At 37.1% G+C, this 17879-nt stretch overlaps 1 protein-coding gene across 1 annotated transcript in view; it reads left to right on the plus strand.

Annotated features, from left to right (window-relative positions):
• LOC103603343 (histone deacetylase 9-like) overlaps nt 1–17879 on the plus strand; it is a 110900-nt gene that overhangs the window by 79552 nt on the left and 13469 nt on the right. The window contains exon 4 of the mRNA XM_008587834.1: nt 4553–4637. Within this exon, the coding sequence (XP_008586056.1) occupies nt 4553–4637 (85 nt within the window). The remainder of the gene's footprint in view (nt 1–4552; nt 4638–17879) is intronic.

The raw sequence follows: 17879 nt of genomic DNA on the forward strand, positions 1-17879 counted from the left end.
AATCCGTTGCCGGACAAGGAAAAAAAGACAAAAAAACAAAAAAAAAAAAAGATTTTAAGGGGCCGGTCCGGTGGCGCACTGGAGAGTGCGCCGCTTGGGAAGCGCGGCGGCGCTCCCGTCCGAGGGTTCGGATCCCATGTACAGACCGGCTCCCGCTCACTGGCTGAGCGAGGCGCGGGAGCAACGCCGAGGCTTGCGATCCCGTCGCCGGTCCCCGGTCCGGTACGGGGGCAACACTGAGGGTTGCAATCCGTTGCCGGACACAGAAAAAAGACAAAAAAAAAAAAAGATTTTAAAATAAAATTGTGTGTGTGTGTGTATATATATATATATACACACACACACACACACATACACGTATATATAATTTACAAAAGCATCAAACATACCAAATACCTAGCTAACCTATCTAAAACTATGACCCTATTAATTAAAATAAAAAACATTTTTAGAGAAATAAACAAACATCCAAATAAACTAAAAATATATAAGTATATATGTGGATTAGAAGTCTAGATACTGGGAATATCTCAGTTCTTCCCAAGTTAGACTAAAGATTAATTTCAATGCCTTTCAAAATCTCATTTCATTTTATCTTCATACAGTTGCTTTTTCTTCCTGCTTAACTGGCGGTGATTTTTTTTTCTCTTTTAATCAATGGCATTGCCATTCTGCCTCTGCTTGCACTGGGTCTATGTTTCTTTTCCATTTCCTTGCATTTCTGACCTGTCTACATGTCAGGAAACCCTGCCAATAGGTAGGAGAGAATGACTGTCTGAAAGTTAAACAAGGGCAGTTCACCTTAGAAAATAAAATGAATTATCACTGTTCTGCTGGTCTTTCACCTTGCAACCATGCCCTGCTTACAGCAGGCAACTAAGAGGAAGAACCTATTTTACTTAGGTTTGTTAGGTGTAGAGAGCAGAAAAGAAGCCTCCTCTGCATGTTTTCTTTTGGTTGATCCTTCATCCATTCATTCAACATTTTTTCTTAATGCCCACCTTATACAGGCTCTATCTTTGCCTTTAAATGGCTCACAACAAAGTAGAGAATGGCAGACATAGCAGACAACAATATCATGTGATTAGCAAACAACAGTATTTGTGGAGAAAGGGGCCGTGGAGGCAGAAGCAATTTGCTCTATCAGAGAACTTAAGGAATAGGCAATATTTGTGCTGATGCTCGAATGATTAATAAGATTTCATCAATTCAAAGAAGAACAGAGAAAATAGAAGTGAGAGGGAACAGAATAGGTAGAGATACAGAAGTATAAAAATACTTGGCATATTTGGGAAACATCAAAACATAATATAAAAGCTAATAAGACTACTTAGTGGATTCATTGCTTGCTTAATGCATACCTCCATTCTCATGAACGTGTTATAGGAGTATTTGCAAGGGCCCTGTTTTGCTTCTTTTTTTGTTCCATTCTGAATCATGAAAATAACAATGAGCTGATTTTCATGTCTTATGAGTATACAATGAGTTTAAAAACTCTTACTCAAGAGCTTCTCCCAAGATATCCCCTGCTTCTTTCCATATATGGATCTTATCCAACTAGAATGACTTTTGATGATTTAAATGATCTGATTCTAAAGATCCTGAAAATTGCTTATTCAATAGCTATAGTACTTAGAAACTGCATGGTATGGGCAACTTAAACCTCTGAATTGTGTTAATATAGTATCATAACTTTCTGCAAAAGATGTAGAAAAATAAACTTCCCTATCACTGAGCCTGAAAATTTGTATAAAGAATTGCTGTAAGTAATGCCTGTGATTAAGCTTCAGATATAATAAAGCTTGATGAAAGCTTCATGTGTTACGAGGTTATGTTAAAATTATCTAGTGTACCTTATAACTCCATCATAATTATCATTACTTAACTAAATTGTTCAACAGAGATGGCATGATGAGTGTGTAATATTTCCTACATTTGCATCTGCTTTATCTTACTATAACTTTTAGTATGCAAAAGTTCTCTCATTTGTATAAATTACATCATTATTTATCTTAAAAACTCTTCTTAACATTGATTAGCTTTAGTAGCCAATGTTTTTGCTACACCTTATTGGCCAAGCTAAATACATAACACATCATTACTGCATATTCTTATTTTTTGTTCCAAATTTATAAAAAATGACTATTTAATATTTCATTAGTTACTGGATTACTAATAATGACAAATATTCATAAATATTTATTAAATGGATGTGTTAATCAGATGTTTGTACTGCTTATGATTGTAGGTGATTAAATCAACAAACTAGAGAAAAGACAACACAATTCTGTGCTCCCTGCATATGAAGTTTTAATTTTATGAAAACAGGCTCTAAATGTCACTTGCCTCCTTGCCAACTACGAGTGTATTACCCATCGCCTTCTCTGCAGAGCTATCAGAGAAAAAAAATAAAGAACCTACATTGAGAACTTTCTGAATTCAGCTCTGTCTGTGTGTATATACCCAAAATGAAACAAATTGGGGCAATTTACTGAAGGTTAAATCCTCTAAATGACATTCACCTAAAACACACAGGGAAATAGTTTGAGAGACTTAAATTATCAATTTAATTGCCTTAATTCTCTGGTTTGCTTTTATAAGTAGACACAACTCTGTCGTATCTAACTGAGGATACCAAATTTGGAGTTTAGGAGTGTTTGTACTTCTACCTTCAACACCCTGAATGAAGTATAGTTTCTACATAACCCAGGTCTTAAAAATAGCCCATAGACCTCAATGTGGGAGAGTTCCCGAAGTTAGGTTTGTATGATGTTCCTGTTGCTTTCTTTCCAATAGCTGGCACCTTTCGGATTGTCAGCATTTTTACTCTGAAGTCACAGGGAAGCTTTCTCAAGAACTAAGTATGCTGACATCACCTTGTGCTTTTGTTTTTAAATATTTGAACACAAAGTGATGTTTCAAAACATTTTATTAGTAAAATCTACCCGATTTCTATTAAAAATTATTTTCTCTAAGCTCTGTGAAAGTGAAAGGAAAAGTTATTTATGAGAAAGGTAACTCACTCAACCCTGTCTAATTCTTGAGTAAGAGTTTTCCAAGAAAACTTCAGTTTATGATTCAGTAGTTCCTCTGAGTTAAGAGGGTGTTACAAGGATAACATATTCTTGAGGATACAATCTGAAATACCAGAAGTTTAATAACGATTTTAACAAATTTTAAGAGTTTAGTATTTCAGAACCTTTCACTGACACTGAGAGGTGATGGTGGTGTTCTTTTTTTCCTCTCACCAAACTGTATTGCAAATAAACCTTTTGATGTTTTAAAGGCTTTTCTTTGGCAGCTAAGAAAAACACTCTGGAAAGTTACATTTAGTGAATTTACCCATGTATAAATATCCCTGAGCTAGTCTGTTATCCTATGGCATCTGGAAGAAAGGTGCCATTGTTTTAGATTACGTGATTGAAGTATAGAATAATCAATTCAGAGAGACCCTGGGGGGAAGATTCACTCTCATGTGCTGTGGAAACTTGTAATCCCTGCTTTTTAAAAGTTTTTCCTACAGATGAAGAGATATAGATGAGTTCATGCTTTTCTAGGTCTAGTGACATTGGTTCCCATTCATGCCATATTATCGTTTGACCAGTAGTTTTTATTGCAGACTATTGACTTTAAATTTTCTAAGAAAACAGCTTGTCATTAATCCTTTAGTTACTATTACTTTCCTTTATTTTGGGGTCAAAATAGCTGGATAGCTATTTTGTTTGCAAGTCCCCCAGCCACACAGTTTCCACTGTAACACGCCAAGCTTATTACCAAGGCATTCCCAGGGATGCATCATCAGACTTAGCTCTGACAGATCTGCTCCATAAATTATTTAAAGCTCCTCTTCGTTTCTTGCACAGCAATGTTTGCTGAGCTTCTCCATGAAAAATCAGTGTAATTCCAGAAGATCACGATAGATTTGCAAGACAGGAATTTGTCCTGTGCTTACACGCAGACATCTACATGGTTAGGAAGAAAGTGGAAGTTAAAAGAAACTGTACAGTTCTTTTACCTTTGTTTTTATTTGAACATTTTTCTCTACTGCTTTATTCAATGGCAGTTGAATAAAAGCAGCTGCGTCTCATGGCTTTCCACCGTGAAGGATTCAAATGTATAGGTGGTTAGATGTAAAAACACTGCAAAAGTATGGATAATGGACTACCCACTTTCTGTCTACTGCAACTTCCCGGAGGTTTTGTTTGCAGGGCCCAGCTGCGTATACAGACATGATGGAATTTGGTTTGTCAGGAACCTACAAAAATTACACAAATAACTCAGATTTTTAATGAATAATACACAGACATGCACCTGCTTCAGGGACTTCATAGATTAGTCTTGTGACCAATATGAAAGCCCCTTGGAATTCAATTACATGGATGCAAAACAAAATAAAACTGGCTACACTTTTAGAATTGATATTGGCAAAATGTTAGCTAGTTCTTGGAGAAAGTTTTCCTGAGGATTAGGTTATTTCAGTTTGCTTTGCTTCTGTGAGACTTACTATAAAGTCATAATATTCTGCTCATATTATTATCTACTATTCTTGCAGCTGGAGCCGCTTGCAGAAGATATTCTCCACCAAACCCCGAATATGAATGCCGTTATTTCTTTACAGAAGATCATTGAAATTCAAAGTATGTCTTTAACGTTTTTAAAAAATTTCTAATCAGGTAAAATTAATTGAAACTATATTGGCAATTAGAGCACAAAGAAACATATTTGGAGTTATAATTTGCACATCTGTTCTTACCTAAATGTCTGAATGCTATGCTCTTAGTGCGGCAATGTTACTTTACACTGATGACATGTCTCAGAGACTCTACATCTGGAATCTTGTTCTTCTTGTATTTTCCAAGTACTTGGATTTTTTTCTCTTACTACCACTAAGCATTTCCCCCAAACAGTAAAATAAATACAGAAATTTTGTTTATGTAGTTTACTCTTAATTAAGGGCAAGTTATCTCCTACTGATGATGGAATTCAGCAATAATGTATTGGTTTTAAGTTTGTTGAGAAAGGAAAACAGTTAATAAGAAAGCCAAACCATGAGAAAATCCAACTTAACGAAGTAAGGTAAGTCAGAGACCCCTCCCCCTAATGAAAATCAAGCATAAGTTAACAAGAAGCTTAGCATGAAAAGAAATATCAAATGGCCAAATTAGTTGTTAAGTAAGGAAAACCTGCAGCTAAGCATTTTTTAAACACCATGGAAGAAGCCACTTTCTAGCCATCTCTTTGAATCACTGCCTTTGCTTGCTTAGCAGCAATTTGGAGAAATAGATGTGATAGGAGTTATATTACCCGTTCATCTGCTGCTGTGAATATTTACAAATTATGCCATACAGAAACTCAAAATAATCCCCTGCTTTACTTAATCTCACTCATGCCTGTCTATATGTCATAACTGGAATAAACAATGAAGTTCAAAAATATTCAGAGAACAGAAAAATAAAATTTCAAATATTGGAGAGCACAGTCTCTGAGATAAGGCAAAGGTAAAGGAACTGACAGACAAAAAAAAAAATGAAAGCTGGAGATGATTTTATAAGCTTGAGTAGAAAATCCTGTCATTGTCCTGACTGTCTCATTTCCACAGAGGGTAGATTAAGAGGGTCTATTGCATGTCATTCTCCATTTCAAGGCAAGGAATCTCAGAGCAATCTTTGATAGCATTCTGTTATTCACCCACATTTGATCCAATGCCCCTTTCAGATCAATAGTATAAAAATATCTCAGTCTTTACACATATTATTGCCTTTTTTCCGAGCATTTTTTAATACACAGGGTATTAAAAGTGATTGTTCCTATGCATATTCTGCAAAGGACTCTGTTTTCACATAGTTGTGACAAGTCATGATTTGTGTACCTCTTGAGAAAGTCTCCTGTTGCCTTTGCATTGGATCTAATCTCCTAATAATGACTTTATGCTACATAGTTTTTTCCTTTTACCAATGATATTTTTGAGTGACTTGTGTCATCTGCTCTAGACAAGCAAAACTGTTTGACTCTTGAGAAGGAGTCACTCTACTATCGAAACCTGCTGTAGGAGAATCCTGCCATTACGGATTGTGAGTCCCTGTCCTGTGTTTCATACTGCATTTCACGCCACTAAACAATGGCCAGTTCCCCATTTAAAAACCCATCTTATTCTAAATTCTTATTGAGTATTCCATCCAGCTTGTTAATCTAATAATTCCATAATCTCTCAGCACCAAAATGTGGATATTGGTCAGTGGTATTTTTATTATTTGAGTTTTGTATATTTTAATGTTTGTTAGTTGATAATCAACATGAGGACAGAAATCAATTATTTTTTTCTCTGGATGTCCCTACAGCATCAGTTGGCAGCAGGGGGGAGGTCTGAGGTGCATGGAAGCCCAGGAATTGAGAATAGGCACATGAGAACTGAGTAGGTAGGATTTGAGTAACTCTTTAAGGATGTAAAGAACCAAAGCTTGCCTCAAGGGGAGCTTCTAAAGAAGAGTTCCTCCTTCACTACCCAGCAACTGTGCTCTCCTCACTTCTACTCAACTGGATTCTGCTTTTACTCATGAATCCTTGCCACCAGATGTCATGCAACTCTGGGAAGACAAACTTATCCTCTGCTCTAGGGGGGCTGTTTTTAATCTAAGGCTAAGCCAGGCAACCCACTTAACAGAAATTGGTTAAGGAATAGGTACATGATCCAATTCCGGCCAGTGCAAATCAGGGCTGGCTTCATGGGCATTCAACTTTTGCAGTCACATAGACCCACACTTAGAAGGGCCCCGTGCTTGGTTTAATGCTCTTGCTGTTGCTACTTTAGAATCTTAGTAAGTTGTGAACAATGGACCCACATTTTCATTTTGCACTAAGCCTTGCAAATTATGTAGGCAGTCCTAATGAAAATCAAGGTGTGGGTGATGCAAAAAGTAAATAAATAAATAAAAATTTTCCAAGAAGAAATGATAGTAGCATCACCACAAGGAGACCTCAAATTGTGGGTAAAAGGGAACTGAATGTTGGGGTGAAGTTCTCAAGGGAAGGACATACCCAAGATAGGAAATGATCTCTTACCATTTTGGAGGTGGGGTGAAAATCAGCAGAGAAAATGGTTCAGCACTGTGGCTTTGACCACTGTGTGGTGCATTTTTATGTGGTTCTAATGGTGTGTCTTTGGGTCCACTCTTCCAGACTAAAGGAACAGAAAAGGGCTGTGTAATCTCCATAGAGCAACAAAATAGAGTCTGTATTTCAGAACCATGAACTTCATAATGGCTTGGGAAATTAAAATCATGGGCTCCTGGCTTAGCACATGATGCTTGATTCCCTCACAAAATAGGAAATGGTACTCTCATTTTTCCCTGTTTTAGATCTCACTCTTCCATTCTAGGTAGGACTCCAGGCCCGTCAATGGGCTCTCCATTTCCGCTTTTGGAAAAAGACATCAGGACAGTCTACATAATTTGTGGGGCTTAGTGCAAAATAAAAACATGTGAACCCTTTCTCATTACAAAGTGATAAATAATTTCAAGAAGGTGACAGCACAGCACTGAACCAAGCACAGGGCCCTTCTCAGCATGGAGCACGTACAACTGGTCGCCTGTTCTGAAGCTGGCCCTCAGGGTAGTCTTTGTTTAACAGGAGCACTTCTTCACAGAGGTCTCTGAGCATCACACAGGTGCTGTCTTTCAACTTTGGGAGGTGTTCGGATTTCAGCCCACTTCCTAGCCCAGGTTCTGAAGGATTCTTTTGTGCTGCAGTTTGGAACTACAGTTTCAGAAAACTATGTAAATGTTGAGAAGCAGGCCTTGAAGCATGTGGGAAACATTCAGGCAAGTTCCTAGATTGCCCTGTCCCAAGGCACATGGCAAGGTGCTGACAGGCCTTCTGTGAAGTTCTCTTTGAGAACTGAGCCCCCCTGCTGAGAGTATGCAGGTGCTGGAGGCTGTGATTAGCATTGGCCCCTCGCCTGGCCACATGCATGTGAGTATTTTGCAGCAAGATCATCCCTGTTGTTCTGTCCTTATTTATGTAGCTCATTTAGCTGAAGAGAAAAGGCCTGACAAGGCCTCAGCAGGGAGGACAACCAGTTCTCCTGACAGGTGATGGTCTGGTTCCATCTCATGATGGCAGAGGGTGGATACAAGGTTCAACTGTCTTTGAGATGACAAAAAAGAAGTATGGTAAAAAAGCTTAATGTTTTTTCTCAACTGATTAAAAATAGAACTACTATATGCTTCAGCCACCCCACTTCTGGGTATTTATCCGAAAGAGTTGAAATTAAGATCTTGAAGAGATAGTAGCTCTCCGATGTTTATTGTAGCACTATTCACAATAGCAAAAAAAAGAGATGGGAGCAACCTAAATGCACATCAATGGATGAACAGATACAGGAAATGTGGTAGATACATACAAGGGAATATTATTCAGACTTAAGAAAAGGAAACCTTGCAATATGTGACAACTTAGCATAATATCCTTTCATGGCAGAGATTGTTTTTGATGATGTTCTTGTTTGTTTTTAATCTCCATATCTTTTGCACAGTGTCTGGCATGTGGTAGGTGCTCTGCAAACATTTATTGAATGAATGAATTAGTCAGTCTGTCAATGTTTGCCACATTTTTTTCTTGGCCAGCCCATGTGGAACAAGAGATAAAGTGCAGACAAAATATATGAGACCCCATTTCATCTCCTTCCTTCGTAGCCTGCAAGAAGTCATTTCTAAGTTAGGAAGAAGAGGTATTACTTTTGTGAGCTTCCATTTCCATCACTAAGCTTAGAGGTGGCAATTCTCAGAGCTGAATCCAGTACTTGACTGGCTGGCTGAAATCACCAGCTGATTCCAGGGAAGGGTCATCCCAAAGTAGGATAAAGGACCCTCATGTGTTTGTTTCCTTTCCTGAAACCCACCTTAACATTTACACTGTCCAAGCAACATTAAATTCTTCCATCATTCTGCATGACATGGTGAGAAGTAGGGTTCTCAAAGGCCATTTTTCATACCAGTGCTGGCCCATGACAATGTTTTCACTGATTTTGGAGGGAAAGAACCACGGAGTGAGTTTTCCATAAAACAAGGTTTATTTAGTTTGAAGGACTATAATTTCAAGTTCCAAAAACATATAATGAGTGATATTGATATTGATCTGTGAAACCCCAAAATATGAGAACCACAAGCATACAGCCATGGTTTCCATTATTTATTTAAATTTTTCAGTAAGAAGAGTACTTCTTTATGTGTCAACCAATATTATCGACCTCCTGCATGATAATAGTGATAATCATAGTATCTTTTGATTTGCGGATCAAGGAAATATATATGAGAAGAAGAATTTGAGAATTCTTTTAAAATTTTGCTGTAAGCCTCCAGTGGTTTGCAGCTGATAAGTTGAAAAACACTAGTGTTGAGGATTTAAAAATTATATGAATTCCAGTAGAATGCTCTCACTCATCAGCCATGTGACAGCGAGCAAGCCACTTCTCTGAAGAATTTCAAGAGGAATGACAACCCCTCCCCCCCGCTTTTCTAAGTTGGTGCTATTGTGGCAACAAAATGGCAAATAGGAAATGGAATCATAAGAGAACAGTAGGAATTTCCCCTCACACCCACTTTCATCTTTTCCCCACTTTAAGGATTCTCCCTTGTTTAGTGGGTTGGGGTCTTCTTGGACAGAGTTTTGTATTATGCCAACCAGGGTAAAATGGTGACCAGGCCAGCCTGAGGCAGGAACAGTATTTGCAACTTCACAGTATGTTCTTGTCAAAGGTGCTTTACATAAAAGGAGGAGCAACTTCCATGTCCCCTGTGTGTAGAATTTGTCAGTATAGCTAATCCTCTATTTTCTTTTATACACTACCTCACACACACACACAGGGCAATGAAACATGAATTCATAGTCCTGTGAATTTACCCAACTTTTGGTGGCTATTTGAAAAGGGAGATGATTTCCTTGGTTGCAGGGGAATGTTGGGAGCAATGGTGTGATTGACTACAGGGTCATCAGTTATCTGCACAGTTCTGCACAGCAATGTGCAGAGCACACTCTTCCACACATTTTAGAAAAATAAGAATGAATCAGGTTTTCCCTGAGAGATCAGAGGCAAGTATATTTGATGGCTCCTCCTTTTCAGAACTGTGCTTATTTATGTTTTGTACATGTGTTATTCAGCCAATGGCTTGCTCCTTCTCCTCCTCCTCCTTATTATTGTTATTCTTGATTCTTATTCTCATTCCTATTCCCCCTCCTCCTCCTCTTCTTCTATCAGCAGTTTTAAGAGCTAACCTTAGAAGTAAGAACTGATGCTAGAAAAGAAGAAAAGAGCACCAAGTTCAAGGGTTCAGATCCCCATACTGGCCTGCTGCTAAAAACAAAAATTAAAAAAAAAAAAAAGAATAAAAGAATGCTAATTTTGTTGATTTTTATTTTTTACTCTATTTCCAATGGGTGATAACTGGCTGGTAAAATAAAATATTAAATAAACACTGTCAATGTATTAGGATGGATGAAGTCAGAGTTTGTGCTATCTGATTGTCTTGGCAATTAAAAGATCTGGATACTAATTAATGAAAAGAGCTATTAAATAAGCTAAGACTTGCTGTAAAGATAACAACCCTTATCTTTTGTTTTATCTGAAATGCCATCCCCTCCCATCACTATAATACACTCTACCTACCCCCTCCCCAAGGGGAAGGGGCATTTACATTAGACAATCCAGGAGAAAATCCAAATTGTTTCTAAGCTGAAAGGAATTTGTATACATCTCTTGTTGTGGGGAAAATTGTCCAATATTTTGACCTCATGGGGCTATGCACACAATTCAAAGGGTTGTTTCCCCAGATTGCAATATGTGCTGCATAAATCATCTCACAAACTTTACTAGCTTTTTAACTCCATACCCGAATTCTAACCCAAACTTTGTTTTTCCTTTCTTTGTCCCTTCTTATTTCATTTTGATTTTCTGGCTTTTTTTCTTATCTCTCTTCCCCTCTCCTCCATTTTCTTATCTTCCTTCTGTCTCCTCCATTTACATCCTCTTAAGAGCCAGAGGAGGACTAGAAGATATCTACAATGTTGGAAAAAGGCTTTTAAGTCTCAGGGATTTTACTTCAAGGAGGGAAGAAACATGATCAACCACATATATCAAAAGATCACTTTGCTTGTACTAAGGATGGATTAGCAGGGTTTATTATCAGATGTGAGCAGTTTAATTTAGAAGTAGAATTTGCATAATACGGTACCTAATTGGCATGGACAGCATTCATAATTTCTAGGTTTTCTGGCTTGGAAAACAAAGAAGATGGGGGTGGTCACCTCCTGAGATAGGGAACAATGGAGGAAGAAAAGGTTTGAAAGGAAAGATGAAGACTATTAGACTGAAGAAAAAAACTGTAGTGATTGAAAATCTTGAAGGTTTGGGTGGAAGGCAGCATTATCCTAAACATCGATTTTTCACTGCACTGAGGCTATGGAGGGACATTGCAGGAAATTATTTTCACAGTGCAAATTCTGTAAGCTATTAGCAAATAATTAAATAACAATTACTGAGTGCTTACAATGTGTAGGTATAGTCTAAGAACTAAGAACTCTTGTCAATATACATTAACTCATTTAATCTTCTCAAAAACCCTGTAAGACAGATACTGTTTTTATTTCCATTTTATGGCCAAGTAGACTGAGGTCCATCAAGGTTAATTAACTTCCCCAAGGCCACACAGCTAATGAGTGGGCAGACGCAAGATCATAAACCAAGCAGCCAAGCTCCAGAATCTCTTCCCTCTCAGCCACTATGTTATACTACCTCACAGGTAAATTCATTCCTTTTGCAATTTTTTAATATACTTTTTTCTCATTTCTTGCAAAGTGACACATTTAGAAAAAAATCAGTTTAACTTAAAATTTGGAATTGCGGAAGTTCTGGTTAATTGAGGCTTAGCGACCGTCAGTTATGGAATCTTGGTGCCAAATTACAAGGAGCCACGAAGCTGTGAATCCACTTTGGAGCCCCTTGTAAACTTGCAAAATACATCTAATCAGAAAAAAATGCAAGGATTGGCAGAATTTCAAATCCCTGCCCTGTTGAGTTTAAAATCCTGACTGTTGTCAGGTGTGAGCTGCTATTTGTCATATATTCTTTGGCTTTAGACAGAGGCCTTGAAGCTAGAGCCCTGGGCCAGGCAGACCTTCACTGAAGAAAAGCAGCATTAGGCAGTTTCTCACTATTAACCCCGCCAACCATTGCTTGTACCAGAGCCAGGTCAAACTTGTGCGCGTGGCTTTGCGAAAGTTGATTTTGAACTTCTAATTAACCATTCTCTTGAATATTGAAACTCTGGTTATTGTGTGACAGAATCCTAATACTAGAATATACCAGAAAAAAAAAAAAATCTGCCATCTGCTTTAGAGACTTACTTGTCTTGGTAATTTTATTTTTATTCCAACTGCATCTGTAATTATGAGTTTTTTTTTCACTCACATTTCTACCAAGGCAAAACTAATCAAACCAAGAGAATAAATAAGACTATGCATGTTTCCGGGAGTAAAAACTCTTTAGAATAAGAATGCTTTGTGATTATATACTCAGCTGTTAGCACACACATATGATACCATGCACTGATGTAGCACACCCTAGGAGAAGGTCAGGTTTGAGAGAAGATCATTTGTTAGGTATTTACATATATTATCTTTAGTCCTCACAACTCTGCGATGCATAGTTATTTTCCTCGTTTTGTTCATGAATAAATTAAGGTTTAACAAGTTTAGGTAGCTTGTTGACGGTCTTTCCACTGTTAATCCTGGTCTGGCTATTGATGTCAAGGCCTGCTTTCCTTTTATTAAAGCATCTATATGACCTTCCTGTTCCCATCCCATTGCACAAATAAGAATGGAGTTCCTCCAGACTTTCTATTCCCAAGTATAGCAGGATGGACACTATCACAGGTCTCTCCTAAAAATGTATTAGGGTCTGCATACATTAAAACAAACTATAATAATACACTACTGGGCTTGATCAAATGTAAGAAAATAGGAGAGGGAACAAAAGCATGAGCTGAAATGTAATAAGGAACAGTAAGCAGTGACACAAAAGGGGGAGTATCCCTGGAGCAAATGATGATGTCAGTGCTTAAATGCAAGAGAAAGCCTGAGGTCTGCATCAGAGTTGGAACATCAATTTGACAGGTACTAAAGAGGTTTCATCTGGGTTCTGGAGGAAGTCATTGGAATTTCTTTCTGGAGGAAAATATCCCTAATTTAGACCCTTAGTATGGGCAAAGATCAAGTTCAACAAAACATGAGCTCAAATAAATAAATACATTCATATTTAAATAAATGAAAAAAAATCAAAAGCACAAGGAGAGTCAGTGGCAATGAGACACAACAGATAAATAAGCCTTATTTGTGGGGTCAAAATGGAGGAGGGGGACTACTTTCAAATAATCATAATAGATGAAGAATTCTCATTTCCTTTCACTTTGCTGTGGAACTCCACTAAAAAAATAATGGAGTTTGCTTTTTTTTTTTTTGGTAAGACATATACTGATAGAGATAATGAGAAAAGAAATAATAGAAACCTGGACAACAGAGAACCACCTGTTACTGTCTCAGCAGTCCTGAAAAAACCTAAATCCTAAACCAGTGCTGGCAGGCATATCTCTGCCAGGGACAGACACATCAGGCCATCAGACCCATAGGATTGTGTCCTGAGCACCTAAGACTGTTTGATTTCCTGGTTTTTAATTCCTCATGTCTCCTTTCTTTGCTTCTTTCTCTGTTCAGCTTAAAAACAATAATGCTTAATTTATCTTTCAATCTACCTTATCGCCAGTCTTGCCCTTCTACTTTACCAATCTGAGAAAATCTCAACCCTGGATATATTCTACAAACAACTTTCTCTAATACTGGACCTAGATAAGCAGGTCTGCTAGAGATTGTCATGAAGCTTGGCAGTTTGGCCTCCTGTAAATTTACGATCACCAAATTCAAGTGGGCGCAGTACAATCCTACTGTGCTTTTCAGCTCAACTTACTCTGTCTCTCTCAGACTATTCCTTCAGAATTCTCCACTCTCCTCATGTCTTTCTCTCTCTCCTCTCTCCTTCATCTCAAAGAACAAATCTTGCTTAGAGTAAATTGTAATTACCAAACTGCTTTTTTTGAATTGTCCCTTCTCATCATTTATACACTCTAAAATCTCTCTCATCCTAAACAACAACAACAACAACAACAAAAAACTCCTGCAACCTTACTCTTTCTCCATTTCATCATCCTATTGCTCTCCAACCCTCCAGAAACAATCTTGAAAAAAGTTTTTACCTACTTATCTCTATTTTCTCAGCTCCAAATCCCTGCTGGAACGTCTCTAGTCTGGTTGGTATCGCATTATGGTCATCAGTGATATTCCTACTGCTAGAATAAAAAAGTGATTTTATTAAACTTATTATTTTAAAATAATTTTAGATTTAGAGAAAAGTTGCAAATAAAATACAGAGATTTCCTCAATAGCCATCGTCCAGCTTCACCGAATGTTATCATATTGTATAACCATAGCACAATTAGCAAAACTAAGCAATTAACATTGATAAGATACTGTTAACTCTACTTCAGACTTTCTTTGGATTCTACCAGTTTTTTTCATTAATTTACTTATTCTGTTCAGCGTCCAATCCATAATCCCATATTGCATTTAGTAGTCATGTCTCTTCTACCATCTGTGACACTTCCTCAGTCTTTAGGTGCCTTCCATGAACTTGACATTTTTGAAGAATGCTGGTCGTTTATGTTGTAGAAGGTCTCTCAGCTTGGGTTTTTCTGATGTTTCCTCATGATTTGGTTGAGGATATAAGTTTTCGGCAAGAATATCACAGCAGCAGTATAGTACCATTTTCAGGCATCGGATCAGGGGTACACAATGTCAACATGTCTTATTATTAGTTAGGTTAATCTTGATTGCTTGATTAAGGAGATCTCCAGTATAATATTACAATGTTTTCCTTTGGAATTAATAATATATTGGGAAGATACTTTGTGATTATGCAAATATCCTGTTTCTCCCCAACCTTTTGCCTGCTAATTTTAGCATTCATTGGTAGATCTTGCCTGCAACAATTATTACCCTGGTGTTCCAATGCCGATTTTCTATCTTCTTTATTTTTTCTACATTTATTACTTGGTATTGATCTTTAATGAGGAGCTGTCTTTTCTTTTCCTTTTATCTGTATCTTCCTTATATATTTATATCAATGTGGACTCATGGATATTTACTTAATGCAATGTGTTGTAATCCAATATGATCATTATATTGCTGATCAAATTGTTACCCCTCTGGCCATTTAAAACTCTTTCAGACTGGCTCTCATGTCCTTTTTATGTGACTCCATCTTTTTCTGAGCATTTTCTTACTTTCTGGCACAATAAAATATTCCAGGTTTACCCTGGAATTTTCCTGCCTATATTAGTCTGGGTTCTCCAGAGAAAAAGAACCAATAGGAGATATAAATAAAAAGAGGTTTATTATAAGGAATTGGGTCACACAGTTGTGGAGGCTGAGAAGCTTCAGCTGGCAAGCTGAAGACCCAGGAGAGTTGATGGCATACGTGTCATTCTGAGTTTGTGCCCTGACAACCGGGAAAGACAATGGTGTCAATTGCAGTCCGTGTCTGAGGCAAAAGGCAGAAGTCTGATGTCCCAGCTAAAGACAGTCAGGCAGAAAGAGAGAATTCTCTTTTACCCAGGTTTTTGTTCCATTAAGCCTTTAATGGATTGGATGAGGCCCATCCACACTGGGGAGGGAAATGGATTTTACCTGGACTGCCAATTTAATCTCATCCAGAAACACTCTCACAGACACACCCAGAATAATGTTTAACCAAATATCTGGGCACCCTGTAACCCAGTCAATTTGACAAAGAAAAATAACCATCACACAGCCCCAGTCTTGGAATTAGTTCCTTCTCTAAGTAGCTCTGGATCATTTTATTGGAAGTATATTTAGAAACCATGGTCTGGGTGGTAGCTGCTCATTGCTACTGGAGTAACATTGCTTCCAGCCTTCTCAATGAGCACAGCTAGGAAATACAGGTGTCTATACTAACCCATGCATACACACATCTATATTTATTTTTATATCTAATTATTGGTATATATATATATACTTTAAAGATATTTATTACTGATACTTCTGACTCAAATCTAACACCACAGAGTTTATTCTAGCTTTTCCCCTATCCTTACTTGTAACATTTTTCTCCAAAAGTGAGAAATCTGGCTGTCATTATTTACAATATATTCACTTACTTTTTTAACTCTTGTATGCATGTAAAGCAATTTCAGAATTGCTAATTTATATCGCTGTCAGAAATAATTTACCAACTAGAGTGTAGTATTTGTATAGAGTTCTTTTGTCCTTAGCCTTATATTAGCTAGTCAAAAAATTATTTTCTAAAGTTATCTAGGATAGTTCTTTACTTCCCCACTCCTTTCAGTGTAGTCATGCTGTTCATTTGTAATACAGTTAGTTTCCTTTGTTACACTTAGTCTTTCATTTTGGGTTTCCCCATATCCTAATTGGTTTTACAAATTACAAACAGTAAAATTCACTGTTTTTGGAATGGGTTTTGAAAAATGGGTAGAATCATCTTTCCACCACCAAAGTCTCTTTCATTTTGGGTTTCCCCATATCCTAATTGGTTTTACAAATTACAAACAGTACAATTCACTGTTTTTGGAATGGGTTTTGAAAAATGGGTAGAATCATCTTTCCACCACCAAAGTTTTGATACAGCTTAGCAGCCTGAAAATGCTTTCATGCTGCCCCTTTGTAGTCATCTCCTACCCTCACTCCCAACTCATGGTAACCATTAATTTATTTTCTGTCCTGTAGTTTTGCCTTTTCCAAAATGTCATATAAATGGAATCATAAAATATGTAGTCTTTTGAGTCTGGCTTCTTTTACTTAGCAAAATACATTTAAGATTTAGCTGTGTTTCTATCAGTAGTTCTTCTCTTTTTATAGCTGAGTGGTATTCTATTCCATGGTAATGCCACATTTTGCTTATCTGTTCACCAGTTGAAAGCCATCAAGGTTATTTCCAGCTTTGGACGGCAATGAATAAAGCTGCTTTCTTTTTATAGCTGAGTGGTATTCTATTCCATGGTAATGCCACATTTTGCTTATCCGTTCACCAGTTGAAAGCCATCAAGGTTATTTCCAGCTTTGGACGGCAATGAATAAAGCTGCTATAATTATTCACATACAGATTTTTATGTAATCGTAACTTTTTATTTTTCTTGCGCAAATACCTTGGAGTTGGATTGCTGGGTCATAAGGAAACTTTCTTATAAACTTTATAGGAAAATGCCAAACTGTTCACCACAATGTTGGTACCATTTTGCATTCTCACTAGCAAAAGAGTTCCAGTTGCTCTGTATCCTCATCAGTGCTTGGTATTATTTTCTTTTAGTCATTCTAATAGGTGTATAGTGATATCTCACTATGGTTTTAATTTCCATTTTTTCTAATTATGTTTGAGATTCTTTTTATATACTATTCGGATTCTATATATCTTCTTTGGTAAAGTATGTCTTTAGATCGTTTGCTCATTTTTTGAATTGGGGTTTTCATTTTCTTATTGTTGAATTTAAAGAGTACTTTATGTATTCTGGACACACAACATTTGTTCAATAAGTAGGTTAAATTCCTCATTTTAGTTAACACCTCAATAGCATTTGATGCCTTTGAGCATTTCTTCTTCCTTTAAACACTTCTCTTTTTTCCTACTTCTGATTTTCTTTCTAACACTCTAGTCTCTTCCATCCATACATTCCCTTTCTAACTTCATCATCCTGTACCTGAGTATTTTATATATATATAATATATCCATTTCAATCTCTCTCTCT

This window comes from Galeopterus variegatus, unplaced genomic scaffold (assembly GCF_000696425.1).
Source record: "Galeopterus variegatus unplaced genomic scaffold, G_variegatus-3.0.2 Scaffold4562, whole genome shotgun sequence".
NCBI lineage: Eukaryota > Metazoa > Chordata > Mammalia > Dermoptera > Cynocephalidae > Galeopterus > Galeopterus variegatus.